This window comes from Panthera leo, chromosome C1 (genome assembly GCF_018350215.1).
Source record: "Panthera leo isolate Ple1 chromosome C1, P.leo_Ple1_pat1.1, whole genome shotgun sequence".
NCBI classification, from domain to species: Eukaryota; Metazoa; Chordata; class Mammalia; order Carnivora; family Felidae; genus Panthera; species Panthera leo.
In genome coordinates this window covers 82,565,787-82,590,555 of record NC_056686.1, presented here as the reverse complement: position 1 = coordinate 82,590,555, position 24,769 = coordinate 82,565,787, and the positions used below count along the sequence as shown (strand labels likewise).

The 24,769-nt window shown below is 36.1% G+C and overlaps 1 protein-coding gene and 1 long non-coding RNA gene across 6 annotated transcripts in view; one reads left to right on the top strand and one right to left on the bottom strand.

Annotated features, from left to right (window-relative positions):
* Window positions 1-24,769, top strand: part of DPYD (dihydropyrimidine dehydrogenase) — an 858,821-nt gene that overhangs the window by 386,332 nt on the left and 447,720 nt on the right. For all 4 annotated transcript variants that reach the window (XM_042952991.1, XM_042952985.1, XM_042952988.1 and 1 more), the window contains exons 9-10: window positions 2,211-2,318; window positions 4,168-4,337. In XM_042952991.1, coding sequence (XP_042808925.1) covers window positions 2,211-2,318; window positions 4,168-4,337 — 278 coding nt within the window. The remainder of the gene's footprint in view (window positions 1-2,210; window positions 2,319-4,167; window positions 4,338-24,769) is intronic.
* Window positions 9,744-24,769, bottom strand: part of LOC122228113 — a 47,703-nt gene continuing 32,677 nt past the window's right edge. For both annotated transcript variants that reach the window (XR_006206425.1, XR_006206426.1), the window contains one exon: window positions 9,744-9,855. This is a non-coding gene — a long non-coding RNA (uncharacterized LOC122228113). The remainder of the gene's footprint in view (window positions 9,856-24,769) is intronic.

The following is a 24,769-nucleotide window of genomic DNA, read 5'->3' as shown; positions in this document are numbered from 1 at the left end:
CACATGACAAAAGTCATTCTTGAGCCATGCTTATTACTCTGTGTATCCACCAAGAAATACTCATTGCTCTTCATTTAACTATAAAATGAAATCTTACCTCTCCAGAATAACCCAGAGTTTGGGGAAGTAAATAATTACACTGTAAATTTTCCCCTCTGTTTATGGAATTGAGATGACTTAATTCCTCACTTTGCATTGTTTATACTTTGAAAAACATTAGTCTGTTATTCATTTTCTTTTCAAAAATTTGGCGGTTCTTTCCTAATTATATGGTTGTACATGCATGTTGTAGAAATTTTAGAAAATAAATAATGAAAAAATAGAATATCCACAGTCCTACCACCAGGAATGATCACTGTTGAGATTTTATAAAAATTGAATCATACTATACACAGTTTTGTATCCTGATAGTTCATATAACACTATTTTGATTACAGTCCAATACCATATTTTTCAAATATTTATTTTAATGGCTGCATTGTGTTGTCTTTTCTAAAGTAAAACTCATTTATCCATTTTATTGGCATTTTGGTGTTCCCTCATTCTCTCTCTCTCTCTCTCTTTGCATTGACTGTTTTTGTATATTAAATCTTACTTTTTTAATGTTTACTTATTTTTTTAATTAATTTTTTTTAACGTTTATTTACTTTTGAGACAGAGAGAGAGCATGAACAGGGGAGGGTCAGAGAGAGGGAGACACAGAATCTGAAACAGGCTCCAGGCTCTGAGCTGTCAGCACAGAGCCCGACGCGGGGCTCGAACTCACGGACCGCGAGATCACGACCTGAGCCGAAGTCGGCCGCCCAACCGACTGAGCCACCCAGGCGCCCCAATGTTTACTTATTTTTGAGAGAGAGAGAGAGAGAGAGAGAGGGAGAGAGAGTGCAAGCAGCACAGGAGCACAGAGAACCAGAGACACAGAATCTGAAGCAGGCTCCAGGCTCTGAGCTGTCAGCACAGAGCCCGACATGGGGCTCATACTCATAAGTGGTGAGATCATAACCTCAGCTGAAGTTGGACACTTAGCCAACTTAGTCACCCAGGTGCACCTGTACATTAAATCTTCATTTGCATGTCTTAGTGTTTCCTTAGTATAGATTCAAAACTATTTTTCCAGAAATTGAGCATCCACCAATGTGTATTGCTTTTTTTAAAATTTTTTTTAATGTTTATTTATTTTGAGAAAAAAACACAGATCATAAGTGGGGGATGGACAGAGAGAGGGGGAGACGCAGAATCTGAAGCAGGCTCCAGGCTCTGAGCTGTCAGCACAGAGCCCAATGTGGGGCTCGAACTCAACAAACTCTAAGATCATGACCTGAGCTGAACTCAGTCGCTTAACCAACTAAGCCACCCAGGTGCCCCCAATGTGTATTTCTATCAAAATATCACTACAAGTCCCATCTTTACCCTTGCCACATAGTCTAATTTTCTTAAATCTTTTACTTCTTAATAGACAGGAAATCATATGTCGTTGTTTTAATTTACAGTTCTTAGATTACTAATATAGTTAACATTTTGGTGCTTACAAGCTATTTATATTTTTCATTTTCCCAATTTTGTTATCCATTGTTTATGCTTCTATTGAAAAGTCAATCTGTTCCTTATTGAGTTGAGAAACTTCTTTATATAGTAAAGACCTTTTATTTGTTAAAATATTACCTTGGTTAATCATTTGCCTTTCATTTATTTGTAATATTTTTGTATTATGGAAATAGCTGATTTTTTTGTGGTAAAATACATCTTTTTCTTTAAAGTTTTTTTTTTGTTTTTTGCTTAGAACAATCTCTCATATTCAAGAATTAGAAATATATGTATCCATATTGTATTTTAGTTTTGTGATGATTTTTTTAATATGTGTTACTTTAATACACTGGAAACTTATTTTTATTTATGACAGTAGGAAATAATAGTACCTGATTTTCCCTTTAACACTAGATGGACTTGTATGTGTGTGTATCCATGTTTCTGTATACTCATAGGTGTGCTTGGATGTGTGGTTTATGATTTGTGCTTAGTTATATAATAAAGGTATACATTAAGGTTCATTATAATTTGTTATATACATTTTTATGTTGATTTGCTTATAGATTTTTTTCATCTCAGAACCACATTATTTTAATGATTTCAGCTCTCTACTTTTTTTTAAATATACAATAGGAAAAGTCCCTTCTTCTGCTAATAAGATTTTATAAATTTTTATTACTTAGGTTTGCCAGACCCCAATAAAAACCACATCTTCAAAGACCTGACACAGGACAATGGATTTTACACATCCAAAGACTTTTTGCCACTTGTAGCCAAAAGCAGTAAAGCAGGTATAGTGTTATTTTGTATTCTTGATGTTGCCTATTACCTATGTCGTTTGTGTATTATAAATCTATATTAAATCTTGACACAGGAGGTCATTGTTCAGAGCTCAAATCACTTTTGTTAACACCAACATAAATTTAAAGAAAGTATGATATAATAGTTTTTCAGGATCATCTATTTGTTTATTCTTCCAATCAAACATCATCATAAGGAATTTTCACTCTATCGTATATAGGTCTAAACTGCATCATGTAAAATTGCTTCTCTGTAAGAGTCTTAAACAAACATTGGAAGATGTTCTTAAAAGAAAAGGCAGGAACTAAAAAAAAAAAAAAAAAAAAAAGAAAAGGCAGGAACTTACATTTGGGAGCTATTTTGTATTATATATTATATTATAACTATATATGTTATATATTATATTTATAAAATACATATATTTTTAAATTTTAAAATAGGCCAAATTTTCACATAAAGCATCATTTGTGTCTAAAGAGGCAGAAAGACCCAGTCTCTTGCTGAACAGCAATTTTATGAAGTTAAATGAAAACACTTTGATAAACACCCTAGTATTTAGTCTCTGTGTAATACCATTTCATACAGCCCAAGAGAAGCAACCAGAAACTAAAGCAACCAGTCCGATACTTTGCTTGGATGAGTCATTGTCTTAGTGGGAAAGAAGCTACAATATATTCTCCAAAACCAGATCATCTAAATCCTTTAAACATACCTTTTCAAAGTCTTGAACTTCAGCTATTCCAACATCTAATTACATGTGAAAAGATAAAAACTTACATTTTTATCCACAATTTAAAAAGACAAGAAACTTCTCTTATAAGGTCATTCTGCAGAAGTTTCTAGCTAAACATGTGTACCATCTGCACCTTCATCGTCCCAGGAGAAGGGGATCCTTCTGTACCTGCAACCCTTTCTAAGGAAGATCATATTACATATAGCCTATATTTGAGAATTATAGAGGGCCATTATGTAATCCCAAATGCAAACTCTTCCAAGCAAAATGATTACAGTTTCCGAGATTATAGGCCTATGCTATCCGTGGAGCCATTTCAAAAATTATAGTAATTTATCTTATCAACAGTCTTATTTAATCTGATAACACATGATACCTAACATATAGGGAAACCTGCATTTTACTTCTTTACAAGAATCTTCATATGGACATCAAATCTTCATAGACATGTCCTTAAAAAATGGACACTTACAAAGTCATATTTCTTTCATAGTTCTATTTTTCAAACAAAACCAGGGGAAAACCTTAAAGGATAAAAAAGTTCATTTTAACTGTTTCAAGAAAATAGTTGTTAAAAATTCTTCAGTTAGATAGAAAGCACTTATCAGCACATAAATTTTCAGAGTTTCCTAAATATAATATATAGCAGGGCTATATGTTAGAAATCTTATCAGATAATATCTAAATGAAGTATTTTCATGAAGTGCTGTGAATTATGTTATCCCAGATGGTAAAGATCACTTTTCCTACTGATAAGCAGAAATGTAATGATACCAAGTTAAAAATACATGTCATGATTTTGACAGAGTGTTTTAATTGATTGATTCCAGTTTGTTATGACCTAAACTCTCCAAAATTTGTAGCAGCTATCCTTCTAGAAGGAAAAAGGAAGTTAAAGGTAGTGACTATGAAATTACATATATGAACATATTTTTAAAATGGGAATAAAACTGTCTTTCAATGAAGCAGAATAATTTGATAGTGACACTCCATCCTCGAAAACTGCAAGATGCAATTTTACACTGCTTTGAGTACAAGTATCTTTTGAGCTGTCATGCAGAAATGGTTTCTCTACTTGAAAATGGGGTTTTCCTTTCATCATTCAGGGATGTGCGCCTGTCACTCTCCATTGCCGTCGATACGGGGAGTCGTGATTGTACTCGGAGCTGGAGACACTGCTTTTGACTGTGCAACATCCGCTTTATGTTGTGGAGCCCGCCGCGTGTTCATCGTCTTCAGAAAAGGCTTTGTTAATATAAGAGCTGTCCCCGAGGAGGTAAAATGGAACCATCAGAAAATATGGAGTTGTAATGTAACAGATTTTAGGAGACGAAACTGTTAATGTTCAGTCTCCTAGTTAAATTATTAGAATGTTCTTGAAATTGTGAAATGCAAATTAAAAAAATCTGGGCTACCCATAGTTTTTTTTTTTTTTTTTTTTTTTCTAATTCAGACATTCAAAGTAAAAGAAAATTATTTTATAATACTGATTTGGATGAAATGAAAAATTCATCTTTGTCAGTACATAAGTGCTTCTTATTGTTAGTGTTAGTATCTTTTGAAATGTATAGTATGTAACTAGTAACAGTGGAATATGCTAAGTCTTCATTTCCTGAACAACAGGCACTCATCACAAAATGTAGGGATAGTTGGAGAATGTGGTAATTAGAGACCTTTGGAATTCTATATAAGCCAAGTTTATAAGCTCCATTCAAAGTTATATGTCTTGGTCATACGGTCAATTCATTATGCTGGGAAGCCAATAGAACAAAGAGATTGCCATTTATTATTTTCTTAAGAGCTCTGTTGTAAGCATTATTTAGAATTAATAATTGGTTAACTTACTAAAAATGACAGATTTAAAATGATTTCATCCTTACAAGTGACTGGTGACTAATCTTGGGTGAGGCATCAGCTGGGTACATTTACCATGGACTTCTCAAATTTTAATGCTATTAGGTAAAGATAATGCCTTTTAAAGGATATTAGTTCTGAGAACAAAAACAAAACATATTTGTAGAAATATAAATTACTCATTTTATCCAGATCAGTATGATGAATGTAATTTGCTTTTGAATGCCTTACTATATTTGGAGTCTCTATACCGGGTAAGAATTATAACTGTAGTCAATAGGTGATTTGTCACATGTAGATTAACCACAATCCAGATTAATCTCACTAAGATATCAGAGTCCCCACTGGTTCATGGCTGGGTTTCAGACGTCAACTTTATTCTCTGGGCTTTCTTTTATCATTTTACCCATTCAAGCTTTTTTTACAAAATCCGAGGTAGAGATGGTCTTATAATCTTGGGAGTTTTTTGTTTTGTTTTGTTTTTTTCTGGAGCACTATCTACAGCGTCAATTAATACAATTCCATTATGTTACAAATAAAAAGAAAACAGCCATACTGGAACAGCGATAGTGGGATGAAGTGACTTGCCTAAGATAAAAGAGGATGGGAGCTAATTTTATTCATCTTTGTGTCTCCATGCATAGCACAGAACCTCCACAAAGAATAAGTACTTGACACATATGTTTTGAACTAAATATTTTAAATATTTTTCTTCTGATTCCAATGTCAAATAAGTTTTCATTAGAAAGGCTGCACCCTTAGAGTTGGAAGGGAAGATGACCCTGGACAGAAAGGCCAGTGTACTTTATACTTTATCTTATAGTCATCTTCCATTAACAAAGGTAACTAGAAATGAGTGGTGGCTGTTTCTTCCACCTTCAGGAGAATGTACACAAAAAATGAGACCAGGTAATTACTTGAGAGGGTAGAAGTAGAAATAATTTATTTATCTATTTAATCAATCAATCGACCTACATTTATTGAACATCCATTTGTGTACCAGGCATTGTTCTAGGCAATTTTAATACAATTGTAATACAGCTTGTACCTAGTGACAGAAGACACTTGATAAGCAAACAAATTAACTGTCACATAAATAGTATTTTGAAAGGTGATTAGTGCTATGGAGAAAAGTTAATTAATATAGAAGTATAAGGAGTGTGTATTTGGGGAGAGGCTACAGTGGAACAGGTGGCAGAATTTGCCATTTTAAATAGGGTAGTCCAGGAAGGCCTCTCTAAGAAGATGACTTTAGGGCATAGAAATGAAGACTGAGGGAATGTAGACATCTGGGAACAAAACATTCCAGGGAAGGCAAAGGCATCCACCTTTGATTGAAAAAGGCCCTTAAACTTCTGAGAATATAAATAAATAAATAAATAAATAAATAAATAAATAAATAAAGTAAGTCAGTATGACTGGAACAGAGTAAGGGAGGACATTATGTGGTACACTGGGTGAGGTCTTATAGGCATTCATAAGGCCTTTAGTTTTTATTTTGTGTGAAAGAGGAAACCATTGGACTGCTTTGAGCAGAGAAGCACCAAGATCTGAGTTAAATTTCAGGGGCACCTGGGTGGCTCAGTTGGTTAAGCATCTGACTTCAACTCAGGTCATGATCTCACCGTTCATGAGTTTGAGCCCCGTGTTGGTCTCCATGCTGACAGCTCAGAGCCTGGAACTGCTTTGGATTCTGTCTCCTTCTCTCTCTGCCCCTCCCTGCTTGCATTCTCTCTCTCTCTCTCTCTCTCTCAAAAATAAACATTTAAAAATCAATCAATTAATAAATAAATTTTAAAAGGACCGTCCTGTTGAAAATTGATTAACAATGTTCGTGTCAGTAGCACGGAGGCTGTTAGAGGCTAATTGAAAGAGTAGGCTATTAGTCAATGGGACCACATTTTGGGACAGAAAGGATGAGTCCAGGCATAGTTTGGTTGTCAGGCCAGAGTTTACTGGGCTGAACCATGGTTTCCAAACTGTTGAAAAGCAATAGGTCTGTGGAATAACAGGTAACACTGCAGTACAGTACTGTAACTGCAGTACAGCTCAGTAGAACTCAAGTGGCTCTAGGTTCTAATTAAAACTATAAAAACAGATGTTTGGATGTATATTATTGGCTTACAAGAAATCACATTTTTTATATGATCTAAGAACTTCTTCATGGGGCACCTGGGTGGCTCAGTTAGTTAAGCTTTTGACTTCGGCTCAGGTCACAATCTCACGGTTTGTGGGTTAGAGCCCTGTGTCAGGATCTGTGCTGACAGCTCAGAGCCTGGAGCCTGCTTCAGATTCTGTGTCTCCCTCTCTCTCTGTTCCTCCCTGCCTGTGCTCTGTCTCTCAAAAATAAATTTAAAAACCCTAAAAACAAAACAAAAAAAAAAACCTTCTTGACTGTGAGCTCCATAAGAACAGGAGCCATGGTCAGCTCTCCTGGTTCCTTTGTTTCTTCCCCCTGCCTAGCACAGTGGTGCCACATATAAAGTCTTCAACAAAGAATTGGGAAATTAGTATTTCCTGGGGGAATTGGCGTCCAGGGCTCCTGGCATCAAAAGAGCTAGTACTTTCCAGGTTGGATTCGTGTTATAGTAATAGGCCTTTGAAGGTTCATTTGGTAATTTTAAGTGAAATTCCTCAACATGAGAGAAGGAATAATATGTAACATATTTTCAGAACATGCATAGATTTTAGGGTTGGGTTATTGGCCAGTGCTCATGCTTTTTTAGGATTGGGGGTTTTAGGATTTAGCATTTCCAGAGGTCCTGATATTAATCCCTCCTGTCCATTACTTGGTTTTGTTATGTCAAAAGAGGGCCCTTGCATGGCCAGCGCTAGCACTTATGAAACTGGAAAGTCAGGAGGAAGTTCAACACTCCAAGACAAGGTCCTCAGAGAATATGTTCTAGGAAAAAATGTTAACCAACAAGAAAAATTTAATAGCATACCCAATTTCTTTGTATTTCTCCTCTTTCTCTTATGCTTTCTACCCCTAATGCCCTCAATCTGCAACCACACTTGGATTCTTTAAAGTCAGCGAAGAATGAGAAAAATGGATATTTAGAATTTCAAATATGGGTATCGTTTAATGGGTTTGGGCTCTTGGATGGAATTTGGGAATTACATGTATTTTTGTTGGTTAAGGTCCTCACCATTAAGCATGTCAGCATGCATATATTCTAAGCTTCAGTCTAATTCTCAGATGGTCATAGAGGGAGGACAATGCAGAGCAATAGTGCTCTCATCCTTTAGTGACAAATATGAATTATTATTATAAAGGCCAGTTACATTTAACATTACATTGTTAGTAACAAAGAACAGTGTGATTGGATCCAGAAATGTTTTAATCTCCTAAAGTGGGAGGCAACACCCAATAGATTCAGCAGTGATAGCCATATCCCAGTTTTCAAATGCAGATGTTCTCAAATTTCCGTATGCATCAGAATCACCTGGAGGGCTGGTCATGCATAGCTTGCTGGGCCCTGGTTCCAGAGGTTCTGATTCCAGACGTCTGGGAGGGGCCTGAGAATTTGCATTTTTAACAAGTTTCTTGGTGATGCTGAGACTGCGATCCACTGCTCTCATGTATCATCCATGTAGTTTCCAGCTGTCTAATTAGAGCCATCGGCAGTGTGTTGTTTTGGGGCGCTTTCCATCTTAGTTAAGAAAGCATTAATGCTACAGAATATAGGTTTGATGAAACGAAGATATGGAGGCATCATCAGCATATTGATGGAATTCTGATTCCAAATGTCTTTCAGTCTCCCTTGTGGCCTCACACACATGCTAAATAGGATGCTACTGACAAACTAGCACTTCTTAGCTGTGCGTCCTTAGGGAAACCAGCCAATCACTCAGCACTATCCTCTAAGAAGATGAGGGAAAATCTGTTAATAATTCCCTCCAGTACTTTCTGCAAGCTTAAATAGGTGAGATTAAATTTCACAGGATAACAGAATCCCCCAAAATGCTGGTATTAAAAGCTGTTGACAGATCAGATAAAACTGCAAGAATGCTTTAGGCAGTTGGGAATCCCTAAAAGGAGGCATGAAGGTCAGGACTCAGCAGACCTGCTTGAGTAGATAAATTTAAAGGATAAGGTTCGGGAAGAACTTTGTAGTTCTTATTATTACTGAGAAGTATCACTTATTAATTATTACTGGTACAAAATTATTTTACTAGTACGATGCTACCCACCAATTTTAAGAATCTATAGTTCACGTATTCAGTTTTTTAATATCAGGAAAACATGATAGATCTTTGTTTCTGTTATATTTAAAATGGGCTCTCCTCTATAGCACTCGCCAGTGCCCCTTGGCTTCCCCCCATTCATTTGCGAAAATGTTAACTGATTTACCTTTGATATGCCTGTCTGCATATATTTTAGCTATTCTGGAGGTCAACTCTTTGGTAATTAATGCTACTTTATTATTTTTTTAATAATAAAAATAACAGTGCCAGATTACCTAGTCTGTTAGTCAAAATCTGTTACTGCAACTCTGAAATAATGCATTTTCTTTTTTTTTGAAATAATACATTTTCATGTGAAAGAATGCACTTTTTAGTTGACTCCTGGGTATGCACAGCATACCCCATAATAGATCCTTTATGTGGCATGATCTGTGAGCCTCTCCTCAGACATTTTGAATATCAAATGATGACGTTTGTGCTACATTCATTGACACTTTCATTGTCTACATCTTGCTGACTACGCATTTTCCTAGAAATAACTAATGCTTTCTAGTTTTTATTTAATTTTAAGAAATATGAACCTGGGACTGTTTTTAGAAAATAACCTCTATAAGCTGACAAATTTAATTTTACTTACTAAGGTGATGCTTATAGCAACTCTTCAATATTTGGCACCTGCATGTCATTTGAGTTGGTGTTCTTCATGGAAAGTAATCAGAGACCTGTTAGCATGATTGCTAATATGAAGATATCTGCAAACAAACAAATAAATAAACACACCCAATTAGCCCCAACACACAATTAGTGGCAGCTAGGGGCTCCCTCGTACTTTACTTTAATGATGGCATGGGAATGACATTCTAAGGATCTGTGTGTGTTTACATTTTTGAAAAGCGTGAAAATTTAGTGTCACGTGAGAAAGTAGAATGGAACAGTTGACAAGGAAGTGGCTAAAGGCTGGAGAACTTTGTTCTAGGTTACATATCCTAGTCTGAGAGTGCCCATCTGTAAAATTACTGTTGTAATTTATATGCTCCTTAAAGCTTTTTTTTTTTTTTTTTTTTTTTTTTGGAATTTATTTATTTATTTTATTTTTTTATTTTTTTTTTTTTTAATATATGAAATTTACTGTCAAATTGGTTTCCATACAACACCCAGTGCTCATCCCAAAAGGTGCCCTCCTCAATACCCATCACCCACCCTGCCCTCCCTCCCACCCCCCATCAACCCTCAGTTTGTTCTCAGTTTTTAACACTCCTTAAAGCTTTTTATATCCCCCAACTTCTGTATTTGGAACATTCAGACAAAGATGTCTGAATGATGTGGAATCTGGACAGGAAGGCTGTATCTCCTCATGAAATGACAGCAGCTCTATACTGAAAATCTTGGCCATCTCTATAAATATTATACTTGAAACAAGTTGCAATTAATGTATCCCCCGTTAGTTGGAAAGGTAAAATCTGCTACATTCAAGACATGGATATCAAAGAAGCCTGCAGGTGAAATTGTCAGAATTCTACACTACATGTAAGAATTCAGATGCTGAGTGGGGGGAAAAAAAAAAAAAAAAAAAGACTGTAAATAGGCCAGGAGACAACAGAAGCCTGTGCTCATCAAGATTACATACTTGAAAATCTTAACTATTTTCTTTCTTTTTTTTTTCATTTTTTTAAATGTTTATTTTTGAGACACAGAGAGACAGAGCTTGAGTTGGGGAGAGGCAGAGAGACAGGGAGACACAGAATCCAAAGCAGGCTCCAGGCTCTGAGCTGTCAGCACAGAGCCTGATGCGGGGCTTGAAATCCTCAACCGGAGATCATGACCTGAGCCGAAGTCAGACGCTCAGCTGACTGAGCCACTCAGGCGCCCCAAGCTTAACTATTTTCAGTAATTCCAAGGGGAGGATGATGACTACATTATATTGACTAGGAATATCTGAGAGCTGAAAACTATATATCTTTTGAAAAGGTTTAACAATCATTTAGGATTGGTATGCATATATGTATGTATGTTATCAGATCACTCTTAAGCTTTATTACATAGTAATGTGTTGTTACTCTATTAACTTTCATGTAAAAGTTAGAAGCCCTTCTCCCACTAATAATATTCCTCTCAATTTCCACTGTCTTCTTTTCTTGTCTTATCCATTGGAAATATTAAAAAGTAATTTGCATAATTTAAAAAATATGCATGTTGGTCAGGCACAAAATTCAAAACAGAAAAATAAATGAATAACATTCCTGAATTAATATAAAAGCAAATAGGGGCGCCTAAGTGACTCAGTCGGTTGAGCAACCAACTTTGGCTCAGGTCATGATCTCACGGTCTGTGAGTTCCACCCCAGCATTGGGCTCTGTGCTCACAGCTCAAAGCCTGGAGCCTGCTTTGGATTCTGTCTCTCTCTCTTTCTGCCCTTCCCCCGCTCACATTCTATGTCTCAAAAAATCAGCATTAAAATTTTTAAAAAATATATAAAAGCTAAATATTGTCATTTTTTAAAGTAATTTTTTTTTCTTATAAAAAGGTGAACTCACGGGTGCCTGGGTGACTCACTAGGTTAAGTGTCCAATTCTTGATTTCAGCTCTGCTCATAATCTCAGTTTGTGAGATCAAACTCCACATCAGGCCTTTGCATACAGAGTCAAGCCTGCTTGGGATTCTCTCCCTCTTCTCTCTCTGCCCCTTCTCCCACTCATGCATGTGTACTCTTTCTCTCAAAATAAATAAATAAACATTTTTTTTAAAAGGTGAACTCATCCTCCAAGATCTGCTCCAAATGTCATTTTTCTTCTTTGCAAGCTTCCTTAGTTTCTTCTTAATTAACCTCTTCTTCCTGTGAGATCTTACAACTCTTTATGCTCCCTATATTACAGCACTTGTCACATAGAATAGTTATTACTTTATACCCATCTCACAAATTAAAATGCAAGCTCCTTCAGATGGATTGGTTCATTCAATTTGTATCTAAGTCAAAGTATAGAACAATGCTTGATCCAAGGTGTCATATCAGGGAATTGTGATGAATAAATAAATACTTTCGTGGCATTAAAAATCTTATAGGAAGACTTTAAATGAAAATGAAATACTCAAAATATATAATTTATACATACATACATACATACATACACCTCAAAATTACTACTGATGGCTTTTAAAGAAGTATTTTACTTTTAAAGGTTTAAAATATCTCACATTACAGTATCAACCTAACATTAAAAGTAGATTGAAAAAAAAGTTATTTGTTCCTGGTCTTCAGTCTTTTAAAAGATAGCTAAGAATTCAAAAAAAAAAAAAAAAAAAAAAGGAAGCAATCATAACCAAGTAATATAAGAGGTAAAAATGAATAAAAATTTATGAAATCAGAGATGATTAGAAGATGAGAGAGGATCCTTGTTTGAACAGAATTTACATAAAGAGGGATTTCACAATTGAAGAGGATACTGCAAAGGCACCAAAGTTATGCAGAGGATAATTTTGTGAGATACTGTGACAGCAGCCAGACATGCTTGACTACAGCAAAAAGTAAGACAAGGAGTAATAAGAACTAGTTAGAGTGAAGAAAATCTCGTCAGTCATGAATGGTATTTAAAAATACTCTCTTCTTGTAAGAAAGGATGTATTTTATGATCTCTGTGCAAAAGCATTAAAGACTCTAAATTATCCCATGCATTGCATTTCTGGCTTTTGCAGCTCAATAGTGTCACAATAAAATAGTTAAGGGGTAATTGTGTAGTATAACTCTCACATGGAAAAATGTTTCTCTCTGTTCAAGGTTCTTCAATTTTAAAAGCTTAAAGTGAAAAAAACCCAAAAGACTGTAACATCATAGTAGGTACTAAAAGGAACCTCACCTTGTGGTTTCAGCAAACTATTCTTGCCAAAGAAAAGAATAATTGCAGAATTCTAAGAGTAGTAAGCCTATCAGAATTGTTCCACTTTCCACCACTGACTGTGAACCTATATAAACTAAAAAGTGCAAAATATGTTAAGAACTGTTTAGTAAGGGGTACCTGGGTGGCTCAGTCAGTTAAACATCAAGTTCAGCTCAGGTCATGATCTCATGGTTTGTGAGTTTGGGCCGCACATCAGGCTCTGTGCTGTTGGCGCAGAGCCTGGAGCCTGCGTTGGTTTCTGTGTCTCCCTCTCTCTCTGCCCCTTCCCTGCTTGCTCACTCTCTCTCTCTCCAAAAAATGAATAAACATTAAAAAAAAAAAAAAAAAAAAAACTGTTTAGTAAATTAAGGAAGATGAGATCAAGAAAGGGTAGACAGAATTTACTGCCTCTATCTTTCTTCATGACCTCAGTAACCAAATTGACCAGAAGATTGGATTGTGAAATCAGACTCACACCAATGAGAGATATAACCTGCATCAAGCTTTCTTAACAAGTTCAAAGATCTAAATAAACAAAGAAGTGTGGGGTAAACAAGGAGAGCTTCAAGGCCACCAAACACAATTTTCCAGGCCCCATCTTGGTACATCAAGATGTATTTCAACCCAGATTAATGTGGGGTCTCTAAACAACATCAGTAGCTCCATCACTTACACAAAAGGACGCTGATTCAACTATAAAACATCTCCAGTTTATACTCAGTTACATAGTTTATATGACTCTTCACAGAGATCCATGCCCCAAAAATCCAGTTCCCAGGTTTTTGTGTTTGTTTGTTTTATTATAGCTATCCTAGATTAGCAGGTAGATCTTGCCAAAAGCATTCTACAGGTAAGGGCTCTCCCACTCGAGAATGCTGACCGATCCTTTGTTTCCCAGTAGCATGTTTACAGAGGCATTTAACCAGGTCTCTTTCCTCCTTTCTTTCTTCAAATAAGCTCCTTTACCTCCCTACATCTTTCCTCACCCAAGGGAGATAATCTATCATATACTACGATCTCCCCGTAGCTAATCCTTTTCCAGTAACTGCTTCCTACTCATTCTTCAAGATTAGTTCCTAGAGTACCTTTTCCAGGCTTCCCTTTCTTGTTGTGCACCACTGCTGTGCAGAATGCCATTTTATCTGCCATTACTGTACACTGTATTTATATGTGTTATCACACTGAATAGGATTGCTGATTTGTCTGCATCTGTGAGAGTCTTGAAAGCAGGGGTTATTTTATTAGCTATAACACCTAGCACCATTTTTTTTTTTTTTTTTTTACAAAATAGGTACTCAATAATGTTTGGTAAATTTATGGATGAATGGAACTCTCATTGTGTGGTTATGAACATTTCTGGTGTATCCAATACTTGAACAGTGATGAAATAAAAGAATATTTTTTCAGGATTATCACTGACCAGAGCAGACCACCAAAAGCATTTTGATTTGAAATTCCTTCTCTAGGTCCTCACGTTCATATAGAATTGATAACTTGTTAAATATCTAGCTATTCAAGGGTAATCTTTACAAAGAATATTATTTCTTCATAGTGTTTCTCAAACTTTATATATTAGAATATAATGTATGCTGGGTTTGAGTTCTCATTATAGTTTATAACCTATACTTACTTTGCCTATACGCAATCTAAAAATGAGTTGATATCATACTTTTAATTGTAGTAAATTAAGTTGTTTCATAATTTCCACAGTATGATACCTGTAATATTAATCAGACCAAATCATCACATTACATAAAGTTAATCATTCAAATGATCATCATTACTGCATGCTATAGCACTCTATTTTTATTTCACTCAGCATCAACCATGTATCCTCCCTGAATATGGAGGTAAAAATCAAAGCTAAGAAGGTTTTTCTTATTTTCCTAATATCATGGGAAAAGAAAGTAACAGTTTGTTTTATTGAACCTCAAAAATGAAACCTTACAGGTGTTTCCTCCTTCATTCCCTTGGGTAATTATTGGTGGAGATAAGAACAAGAGAGGTTTATATGTTTGTTTGAGGTACCAATTATCCCTCATGAGAACAGGCACCATTGAACAAATAGATAAATATGTGTGCCGTGAACAAAAGTGTTCATATACCAAAACTACAGAGTTGCTGATTATTAATGATCATTAACATTAGGTATTAAAAAGCACTAACACTGACATCTGTGAACTACTTAGCACAGAAGGCTGATTAATTTGGACAATAAAATATTAAGACCCACTGCATGAGTTTGGTCACTCTGGCCCCTCATTTTCTCATGGCAGTGTAACTGACAGCTGAGAAAGAACATCATTTACTTTTTATTTCAACCTCACAACATACGATGCTGTGGCCAGGTAGCATGTCTACTGCATGCCCAGTGTTATACTTGCTTCAGGATGGGTGTTTAGAGGCCACTGAGTCCATATACTACCAGTCGGTTGTCCATTCTTTAACTTGAATGTTCTCCGGGTTTTCATAGTAGTCATTCTTGGTAAACAAAATGTTATTCAAAGTCTACTATGTGCTAGCCATTTTGATGGGGCTGAAATTCACTTGATGTCCTTCCATGTGGAGTATTGGCTAGAGTATATTCTGATTTGCCAGGCATCTGTTTGACATTCATCTGCTTGTATTTGTCATTTGTTAAATACTTTAATATCACTCCTGACCCTGGGGATAGGAAGTTAAATAAAATATTCTTTCTGTGTTCAACGAGTTTTTTAAAGGATTTTACTTACTAGCAAATAAATTTATTTTAAATTCTATCTTAATTTTCCATTTTTAAATCTTGAGATTATGTGTTCTGTGTCTCTACTATCCACTTTATGAAGTAATACTTCTTTGTTCTAAACTTAAACTTTCTCTGGATTCAAGGAATTGCCATTAGTTCATTTACAATATTGAGTCCCTAAGTCCATCACTTGGTTTCTATATGTCATAATTTTATTGTACTTCAAAACTTACTTAGAATAGGAAGCTTGATTCTCTTCTTCCCACTGAGGGCAGCCTTTATCAGGCCAACTCCTTGACCATTAATTTGCTTTTGAGTAGATCCTTTCCTGTTCTAATTAACCTTGTTTTGAGATTGAACAACTAGAACCATCCAAAGCTCATTCTTTCAAATATGCCACAATTGCTGTCTTTGTAGATTAATGAATATCACCCAGGATTTTGTTCAGCCATATCAGGATTTTAACCAGGTTTTATTATTCCTCAGTATATGTTTGGTTTCTCTGAACGTCAGGTTTTCTTCTTAGCAAGGAAATAATGCTTCTTCTCACATAGGATTAGTTGTGAGTACAGCAAACAGCAGAGTGCCTGAGGTTGGGTGCTAAGGCTGTAAATCATGATTGATACCCATTCATGTGTTATTGGCTTTTTGAGCCACAATAAGGAGAAAAACTTGGCTTGAAACTTAATACTTAAAAAATAACTGATATATGTGTCATAAACATATCTCCTGTGTGAAAATTAAAATGAGCCATATGTAAAGCACTTAAAAGAATATCTGCTCTATAAGTATTTATTTATTTATTATCTGGCTAGACAGATTTCTTAAATAGTGAAAGTAAATTCCTCTGTTGCCCAGAAATAATTCAAAGGATATATCACTTGACACATGACTTTACGTACTTTGAATTCTCATTTTCCTAATACTTCCCTGTTGACTGAGATAAATCTTATCATCTCAAAAAAATGTTACCATCTTAGCTTTTCTTTTCCCAATATCAGTACTTTCCAAATAAATACATATGTTAAAGCGATATCTTCCTATCTTTCCTTTATTTTATTTTATTTTTTTAATTTTTTTTTTTAACGTTTATTTATTTTTGAGACAGAGAGAGACAGAGCATGAACGGGGGAGGGTCAGAGAGAGAGGGAGACACAGAATCGGAAGCAGGCTCCAGGCTCTGGGCCATCATCAGCCCAGAGCCCGACGCGGGGCTCGAACTCACAGACTGTGAGATCCTGACCTGAGCTGAAGTCGGACGCTTAACCGACTGAGCCACCCAGGCGCCCCTTTCCTATCTTTCCTTTAAAAGTTTTTCCATCTCTGGGGTGCCTGGGTGGCTCAATTGATTGAGTGTCCGACTTCAGCTTAGGTCATGATCTTGCAGTTCATGAGTTCAAGCATCGCGTTTGTCTCTGTGCTGACAGCTCAGAACCTGAAGCCTGCTTCAGATTCTGTCTCTCTCTCTCTCTCTCCTTCCCCCACTTGCACTGTCTCTCTTTCTCTCTCTCAAAAATAAATAAATGTTAAAAAAATTTTAATTAAACATAAAAGTTTTTCCATTTCTTGCATAAAATGAAAAATCTAGCTGCTTAATAACAAAATGGCAAGAAATGGTATGATTTATGTCTGCTGCCCAGTAGTATACTCTTACATATTTTAGAGAATATAAAACATGTCAAAGTTCAAAAGCAAAATTTCAGAGTAATCTTTTGTGGGGGCCAGTGTTAATAATCCTCAACTTCTGTGCACTGTTAGATATCTGTCACAAATACTGAATATTTAAATACCAGCTATCAACGCTAGTGCATATGGGAAATTATGATGTGAGCTGAGGATATATTAAAATACAGTTTCTTTGTGATCATAACTGTATATAGCTTTTAATCCCTCAGAAGTCAAAACCATGGTAAGAATACTACTAAAGCATGTTCAAGCATTAAGTCATTGGTAGTCATTTTTTTTTAATTTTGATTTGTTCACAGTGTCCAATTTTGTTTTTATTTTTATTTTCATTTTATTTATTTTTAATTTATTTATTGTTTAATTTACATTCAAATTAGTAAACATATGGTGCAACAATGATGTCAGAAGTAGATTCCTTAATGCCCCTTACCCATTTAGACTATCTCCCCTCCCACAACCCTTCCAGAAACCATCTCTTTGTTCTCTATATTTAAGACACTTTTATGTTTTGTCTCCCTTCCTGTTTTTATATTATTTTTGCTTCCCTTCTCTCTTCCCTAGTTCATCTGTTTCATATCTTAAATGCTTCATATGAGTGAACTCATAGGTTTATCTTTTTCGGACTGACAAATTTTTCTTAACATAATACACTCCAGATCCATCCATGTAGTTGTAAACGAAAGATTTAATTCTTTTTGATTGTGAAGTAATACTCCATTGTATATATATATACCACATCTTCTTTATCCATTCCTATCGATGGGCATTTGGGCTCTTTCCATACTTTGGCTATTGTCAATAGCACTGCTATGAACATTGGGGTGAATGTGCCCCTTCAAAACAGCACACTTGTTTCCCTTGAATGAATACCTGGTAGTGCAATTGCTGGGTTGTAGGGTAGTTCTACTTTTAATTTTTTGAGGAATCTCCATACTGTTTTCCAGAGTGACTGTACCAGTTTGCATTCCCCACCAGCAGTGCAAAAGATATCCTCTTTCTCCACATCCTCACCAACATCTGTGGTTGCCTGAGTTGTTAATGTTAGCCATTCTGACAGGTGTTAGGTGGTATCTCATTGTGGATTTGATTTGTATTTCCCCGATGATGAGTTATTTTGAGCATTTTTTCATGTGTCAATTGGCAATCTGGATATCTTTTTTGGAGAAGTGTCTATTTGTTTCATGTCTTTTGCCCATTTCTTCACTGGATTATTTGTTTCTTGGGTGTTGAGTTTGATAAGTGCTTTATAGATTTTGGATACTAACCCATTATCTGATATGTTGTTTGTGAATATCTTCTCCCATTCCACTGGTTGCCTTTTAGTTTTGCTGATTGTTTCCTTCACTATGCAGAAGCTTTTTATTTTGATGAGGTCCCAAATACTTCATGTTTGCTTTTGTTTCCCTTGCCTCTGGAGATGTCTTGAGTAAGAAGTTGCTGCAGCCAAGGTCAAAGAGGTTTTTACCTGCTTTTTCCTCTAGGATTTTGATGGCTTCTTGTCTCACAGTTAGGTCTTTATTCAATTTTGAGTTTATTTTTGTGTATGGTGTAAGAAAGTGGTCCAGGTTCATTCTTCTGCATGTCACTGTCCAGTTTTCCTAGCACCACTTGCTGAAGAGACTTTATTCCATTGGATATTCTTTCCTGCTTTGTCAAAAATTAGTTGGCCATACATTTGTGGGTCCATTTCTGGGTTATCTATTCTGTTCCATTGATCTGCGTGTCTGTTCTTGTGCCAATATCATAGTGTATGGATGATTACAGCTTTGTAGTATAGCTTGAAGTCTGGGATTGTGATGCCTCCTGCTTAATTTTCTTTTTCAGGATTGCTTTGGCTATTTGGGGTCTTTTCTGGTTCCATAAAAATGTTAGGATTATTTGTTCAACTCTGTGAAGATTGCTGGTTTTATTTTGATAAGGATTGCACTGAATATGTAGATTGCTTTGGGTAGTATCAACATTCTAACAATATTTTTTCTTCCTATCCAGGAGCATGGAATCTTTTTCCATTTTTTGGTGTCTTCTTCAATTTCTTTCATAATCTTTCTATAGTTTTCAGTGTATAGATGTTTCACCTCTTTGGTTAGATTTATGCCTAGGTATTTTTTGGGTTTTGGTGCAACTGTAAATGGGATCGATTCCTTGATTTTCTTTCTGTTGCTTCATTGTGGGTGTATAGGAATGCAACTGATTTCTGTGCGTTGATTTTATATCCTGCAACTTTGCTGAATTCATGAATTAGTTTTAGCAGTTTTTTGGTGGAATCTTTTGGGTTTTCCAAATAGAATATCATGTCATCTGCGAAGAGTGAAAGTTTGGCCTCCTCCTGGCCGATTTGGATGCCTTTTATTTCTTTGTGTTGTCTGATTGCAGAGGCTAAGACTTCTGATACTTGAATAACAGTGGCAAGAGTGGACATCCCTGTCGTGTTCCTGACCTTAGGGGGAAAGCTCTTAGTTTTTCCCCGTTGAGGATGATATTAGCAGTGCATCTTTAATATATGGCTTTTATGATCTTGATGTATGATCCTTCTATCCCTACTTTCTTGAGGGTTTTTTATCAAGGAAAGGATACTGTATTTTGTTAGATGCTTTCTCTGCATCTATTGAGAGGATCATATGGTTCTTGTCCTTTCTTTAATGATGTGAAGTATCACATTGATTGTTTTGCAGACATTGAACCAGTCCTGCATCCCAGATATAAATCCCACTTGGCCTTGGTGAATAATTCTTTTAATGTATTGTTGGATCTGGTTAGCCAGTATCTTGTTGAGGATTTTTGCATCCATGCCCATCAGGGAAATTGGACTATAGTTCTCCTTTTTAGTGGGGTCTTTGTCTGGTTTTGGAATCAAGGTAATTCTGGCTTCATAGAAAGAGTTTGGAAGTTTTCCTTCCATTTCTATTTTTTGGAACAGCTTCAAGAGAATAGGTGTTAACTCTTCTTTAAATGTTTGATAGAATTCCCCTTGAAAGCCATCTGACCCTGAACTCTTATTTTTTGGGAGATTTTTGATTACTAATTCTATTTCTTTATGGGTTATGGGTCTGTTTAAATTTTCTATTTCTTCCTGTTTCAGTTTTGGTAGTTTATATGTTTCTAGGAGTTTGTCCATTTCTTCCAGATTGCCCATTTTATTGGCATATAATAGCTCATAATATTCTGTTATTATTGTTTGTGTATCTGCAGTGTTGGTTGTGATCTCTCCTCTTTCATTCTCGATTTTATTTATTTGGGTCCTTTCCTTTTTCTTTTTGATCAAACTGGCTAGGGGTTTACCAAATTTGTTAATTCTTTCAAAGAACCAGCTCCTGTTTTCATTGATCTGTTCTACTGCTTTTTTTGGTTTTAATAGCATTGATTTCTGCTCTAATCTTTATTATTTCCTGTATTCTGGTGGTTTTGGGTTTTATTTGCTGTTCTTTTTCCAGCTCTTTGAGTTGCAAGGTCAGGTTGTGTATCTGAGACCTTTCTTCCTTCTTTAGGAAGGCTTGGTTTGCTATATAGTCCCCTCTTATGACCACTTTTGCTGCATCCCAAAGGTTTTAGGCTGTGGTGTTATCGTTTTCATTGGTTTCCATGTAATTTTTAATTTCCTCTTTAATTTCTTGGTTAGCCCATTCATTCTTTATTAGGGTGTTCTTTAGTCTCCAAGTATTTGTTATCTTTCCAAATTTTTTCTTGTGGCTGACTTTGAGTTTCATAGTGTCGTGGTCTGAAAATATGCACAATATGATCTCAATCTTTTTGTACTTGTTGAGGGCTGATTTGTGTCCTAGTATGTGATCCATTCTATAGTTGTTCCATGTGCACTCGAGAAGAATGTGTATTCTGCTGCTTTAGCATGAAATGTTCTGAATGTGTCTGTTAAGTCCATCTGGTCCAGTGTGTCATTCAAAGCCAATGTTTCCTTGTTGATTTTCTGTTTAGATGATCTGTCCATTGCTGCAAGTGGGGTGTTGAAGTCCCCTACTATTATGGTATTATTATCAATGAGTTTATTTAAGTCTGCGGTTAATTGATTTATATATTTGGGTGCTCTCACATTTGGAACATAAATGTTTATAATTGTTAGGTCTTCTTGGTAGATAGACCCCTTAATTATGATATAATGCCCTTCTTCAGCTCTTGTTACAGTCTTTATTTTAAAATCTAGATTGTCTGATATAAGTATGGCTACTCCGGCTTCTTTTGGCAACCATTAGCATGATAGATGGTTCTCCATCCCCTCATTTTCAATCCGAAGGTGCCTTTAGGTCTAAAATGGGTCTCTTGTAAACAGCATATAGATGGATCTTGTTTTCTAATCTATTCTGTTACCCTGTGTCTTTTGATTGGAGTTTTTAGACCATTGATGTTTAGAGTGAGTACTGAAAGATATGAATTTATTGCCATAGTAATAGTTGGAGTTTCTGGTAGTGTTCTCTGGTCCTTTCTAGTCTTTGTTGCTTTTGGTCTTTTTTTTTTTTTTCATCTTTTCTCCCCTCAGAGAGTCTCCCTTAAAATTTCTTGCAGGGCTGGTTTAGTGGTCACAAATTCCTTTAATTTTTGTTTGTCTGGGAAACTTTTTATCTCACCTTCTGTTTTGAATGAGAACCTTGGTGGATAAAGAATTCTTGGCTGCATATTTTTCCAATTCAACACATTGAATATATCCTGCCACTCCTTTCTTGCCTGCCACGTTTCTGTGGATAGGTCTGCTGTGAACCTGATCCATTTTCCCTTGTATGTTAAGACTTTTTTTTTCCCTTGTTGCTTTCATGATTCTTTCCTTGCCTGAGTATTTTGTGAATTTCACTATGATATGCCCTGTTGATGGTTGGTTTTTGTTGAATCTAATGAGTGTCCTCTGTGCTTCCTGGATTTTGATGTCTATGTCTTTCCCCAGGTTAGGAAAATTTTCCACTATGATTTGCTCACATAAATTTTCTACCTTTTTTTCACTCTTCACCTTCTCGGACACCTGTGATTCTGATGTTATTCCTTTTTAATGAGTCACTGAGTTCTATAATTTTTATTTCTTGCTCTTTTGCCTTAGTCCCCCTGTTTTTTTCTGCTTCATTATTCTCCATAAATTTGTCCTCTGTGTTGCTGATTTGCTGCTCTGACTCATCCATCCTTGCCACCATGGCATCCATTTGAGATTGCCGCTCAGTTTTAGCATTTTTTATTTCATCCTGACTAGCTTTTACTTCTCAGAAGGGGATTCTAATCTATTTTCAACCCCAACTAGTATTATTATCATTATTCTAAATTCTGGTTCAGACATCTTGCTTGTATCTGTGTTGATTAAGTCCCTGGCTGTCAATTCTTCCTGTTCTTTCTTTTAGGGTGAATTCCTTCATTTCATCATTTTGTAGGAAGAAAAGGAATTAATAAAGAAAAAAAATTAAAATTAAAAAATTAAAAGCAACACAAGGAAATAAAATAAAGGATGCTAGATCCTAGGTGTGTTTTGCTCTGGTTGTTGAAAGAAGCTTGATAGATTAGATAAAAAAATGGAAAGGTAAGAAAAGAAAAAAAGAGAAAAAAGAAAAAAGAATTAAAAAAGGAAGACTTTTCAAAATAGGAAAAAATTAATACAGTAAAATAGAATAAAATGAAATGATGAAAGTAAAATAGAATTTTAAAAATTTACAAAAATGTAAAACATAGATTAGAAAAAAAATAAAGAAAAATCTTTTAAATAAAAGTGGAAAGTAAGTTTTTTTCTTTTTCTGTATTCAAAAATAGGAAAAGAAAAATTAAAAAGAATTGAATGAAATGACCAACAGACAGAATGAAGTACGATTGAAAGTACATCTGTTTTCCCATAGAAGTCAAGCTATAAAGCACTTTATAGTCCATATACTAAGCAGGTGGAGAGACTTGTGTTTTTCAAGAGGCCTTGACAAACCCTAGTCAAGTTGGGCAGGGCTTAGTGTAACACCTTCCTTCTCCACTGGATGGTGCTGCTTAGCTTACCTGGATGGATTGTTGTGGCATGTGTAGGTGTGTATGCGCATGTGTGGGAGGGGTGACCAGCTACCCAGTCTCTAGTATCAGAACTCTGTGCTCTCCATGTCTGGCAATCAAGCACCCCTCCTTTGTCTCCAGCTTCCATCCACTCCCTGCTTCTACACTGTCTGTGACCAAGCTGTCAGGCTGCCAGGCGGCACCTCCATCCTGAGTTTTATCTCAGATGTGGTTCTGTTTCCCAGCCCCTCACTTCTGAGGAACTTCAGCTTTGACCTGCTTAGATCTTCTGGGAGTGGGTCTTGCTGAGCAATGGCTGGGTGCCAACCCACTCCCAGGAATGTTCTCAAGACCATGCTGCTGCCGATGACCAGAGACTGTGGCTGGGTGGCAGCCCACCCCAGAAAAAGTTCACACAATCTTGTAGCACTAGTGCTTCAGGGTTTATGGAAAATCACAATACACATCTAGTGCCTGGCTTCCCACTTAAGGTCCTTGTTCCAACACCAGTGAATGTGGTTGTTCTCTGGGGTCCTCTGGGACCTTTGTCTGTGGACAGGCTGCATAGTCTCTACCAAATGTCCTCTCAGCAGGGGAACTGCCTCTTCCTGTGTGCCCCAAGGACCCTTGGAGCTCGCTCTCTGCTCCTTGGTATTCCACTTCCCACCAGAGCTCTGCCAGATATCGAACTGTGGAGTTTCAGACTCTGTATTCCCCCTGTTTATAGAGTCTTAATGGAATTTAACCGTCTCTCTTCTCCTTTCTCCCTTTTTTTTTCAGTCCCTGCAACTGTTCCCACTTTTCCACTTTCTTTGTAGCTGCTTTTGGTGGGGGGTTGCTTTTCCCATACTCTCCCCCCATCTCCTTCCTCTCTTTGCAAGCAAAAACAGCTCCCTACCCTCCATGGCTCCTCTCTCCCCAAGTTCACCTCTCCATGCTGCATACCTGCTGAGTTCTGTGGTTCAGTTTGTCAGATTGTTGTGTTAATTCTCAAATCAGTTTTTTAGGTGTGCAGGATGGTTTCATGTTGATCTGGCTCCATTTCAGGGACAAGAGATGCAAAAAAACCTTCCGTGCTGTTCCACCATCTTAGCCCCTCCAAATATGGAGGAATTTCTTTAAACAGAAAATAAATAATCCCAATTTTGTTTTTAAATTTGATGCCAAATTTTCCAAAAATTATATGAGATTATCTACAGAAAATAATAGATACTATCTAAGTATTAAGAGACATAAAAAGTAGAATGGGACAAAATAGATCCTAAATCAGTCTGAGACATGCTCACAATACGTGCAGCATAGTTCAGGATTTTATTTCTGCCCTTTGCAGAATAAAGTACTATTTTAAATATGTATCATGTACTGATTTATTGAAACCATAAACACTTGTCATTGTTATTCAATCAAGTTTGGAATTATCATTAAAAT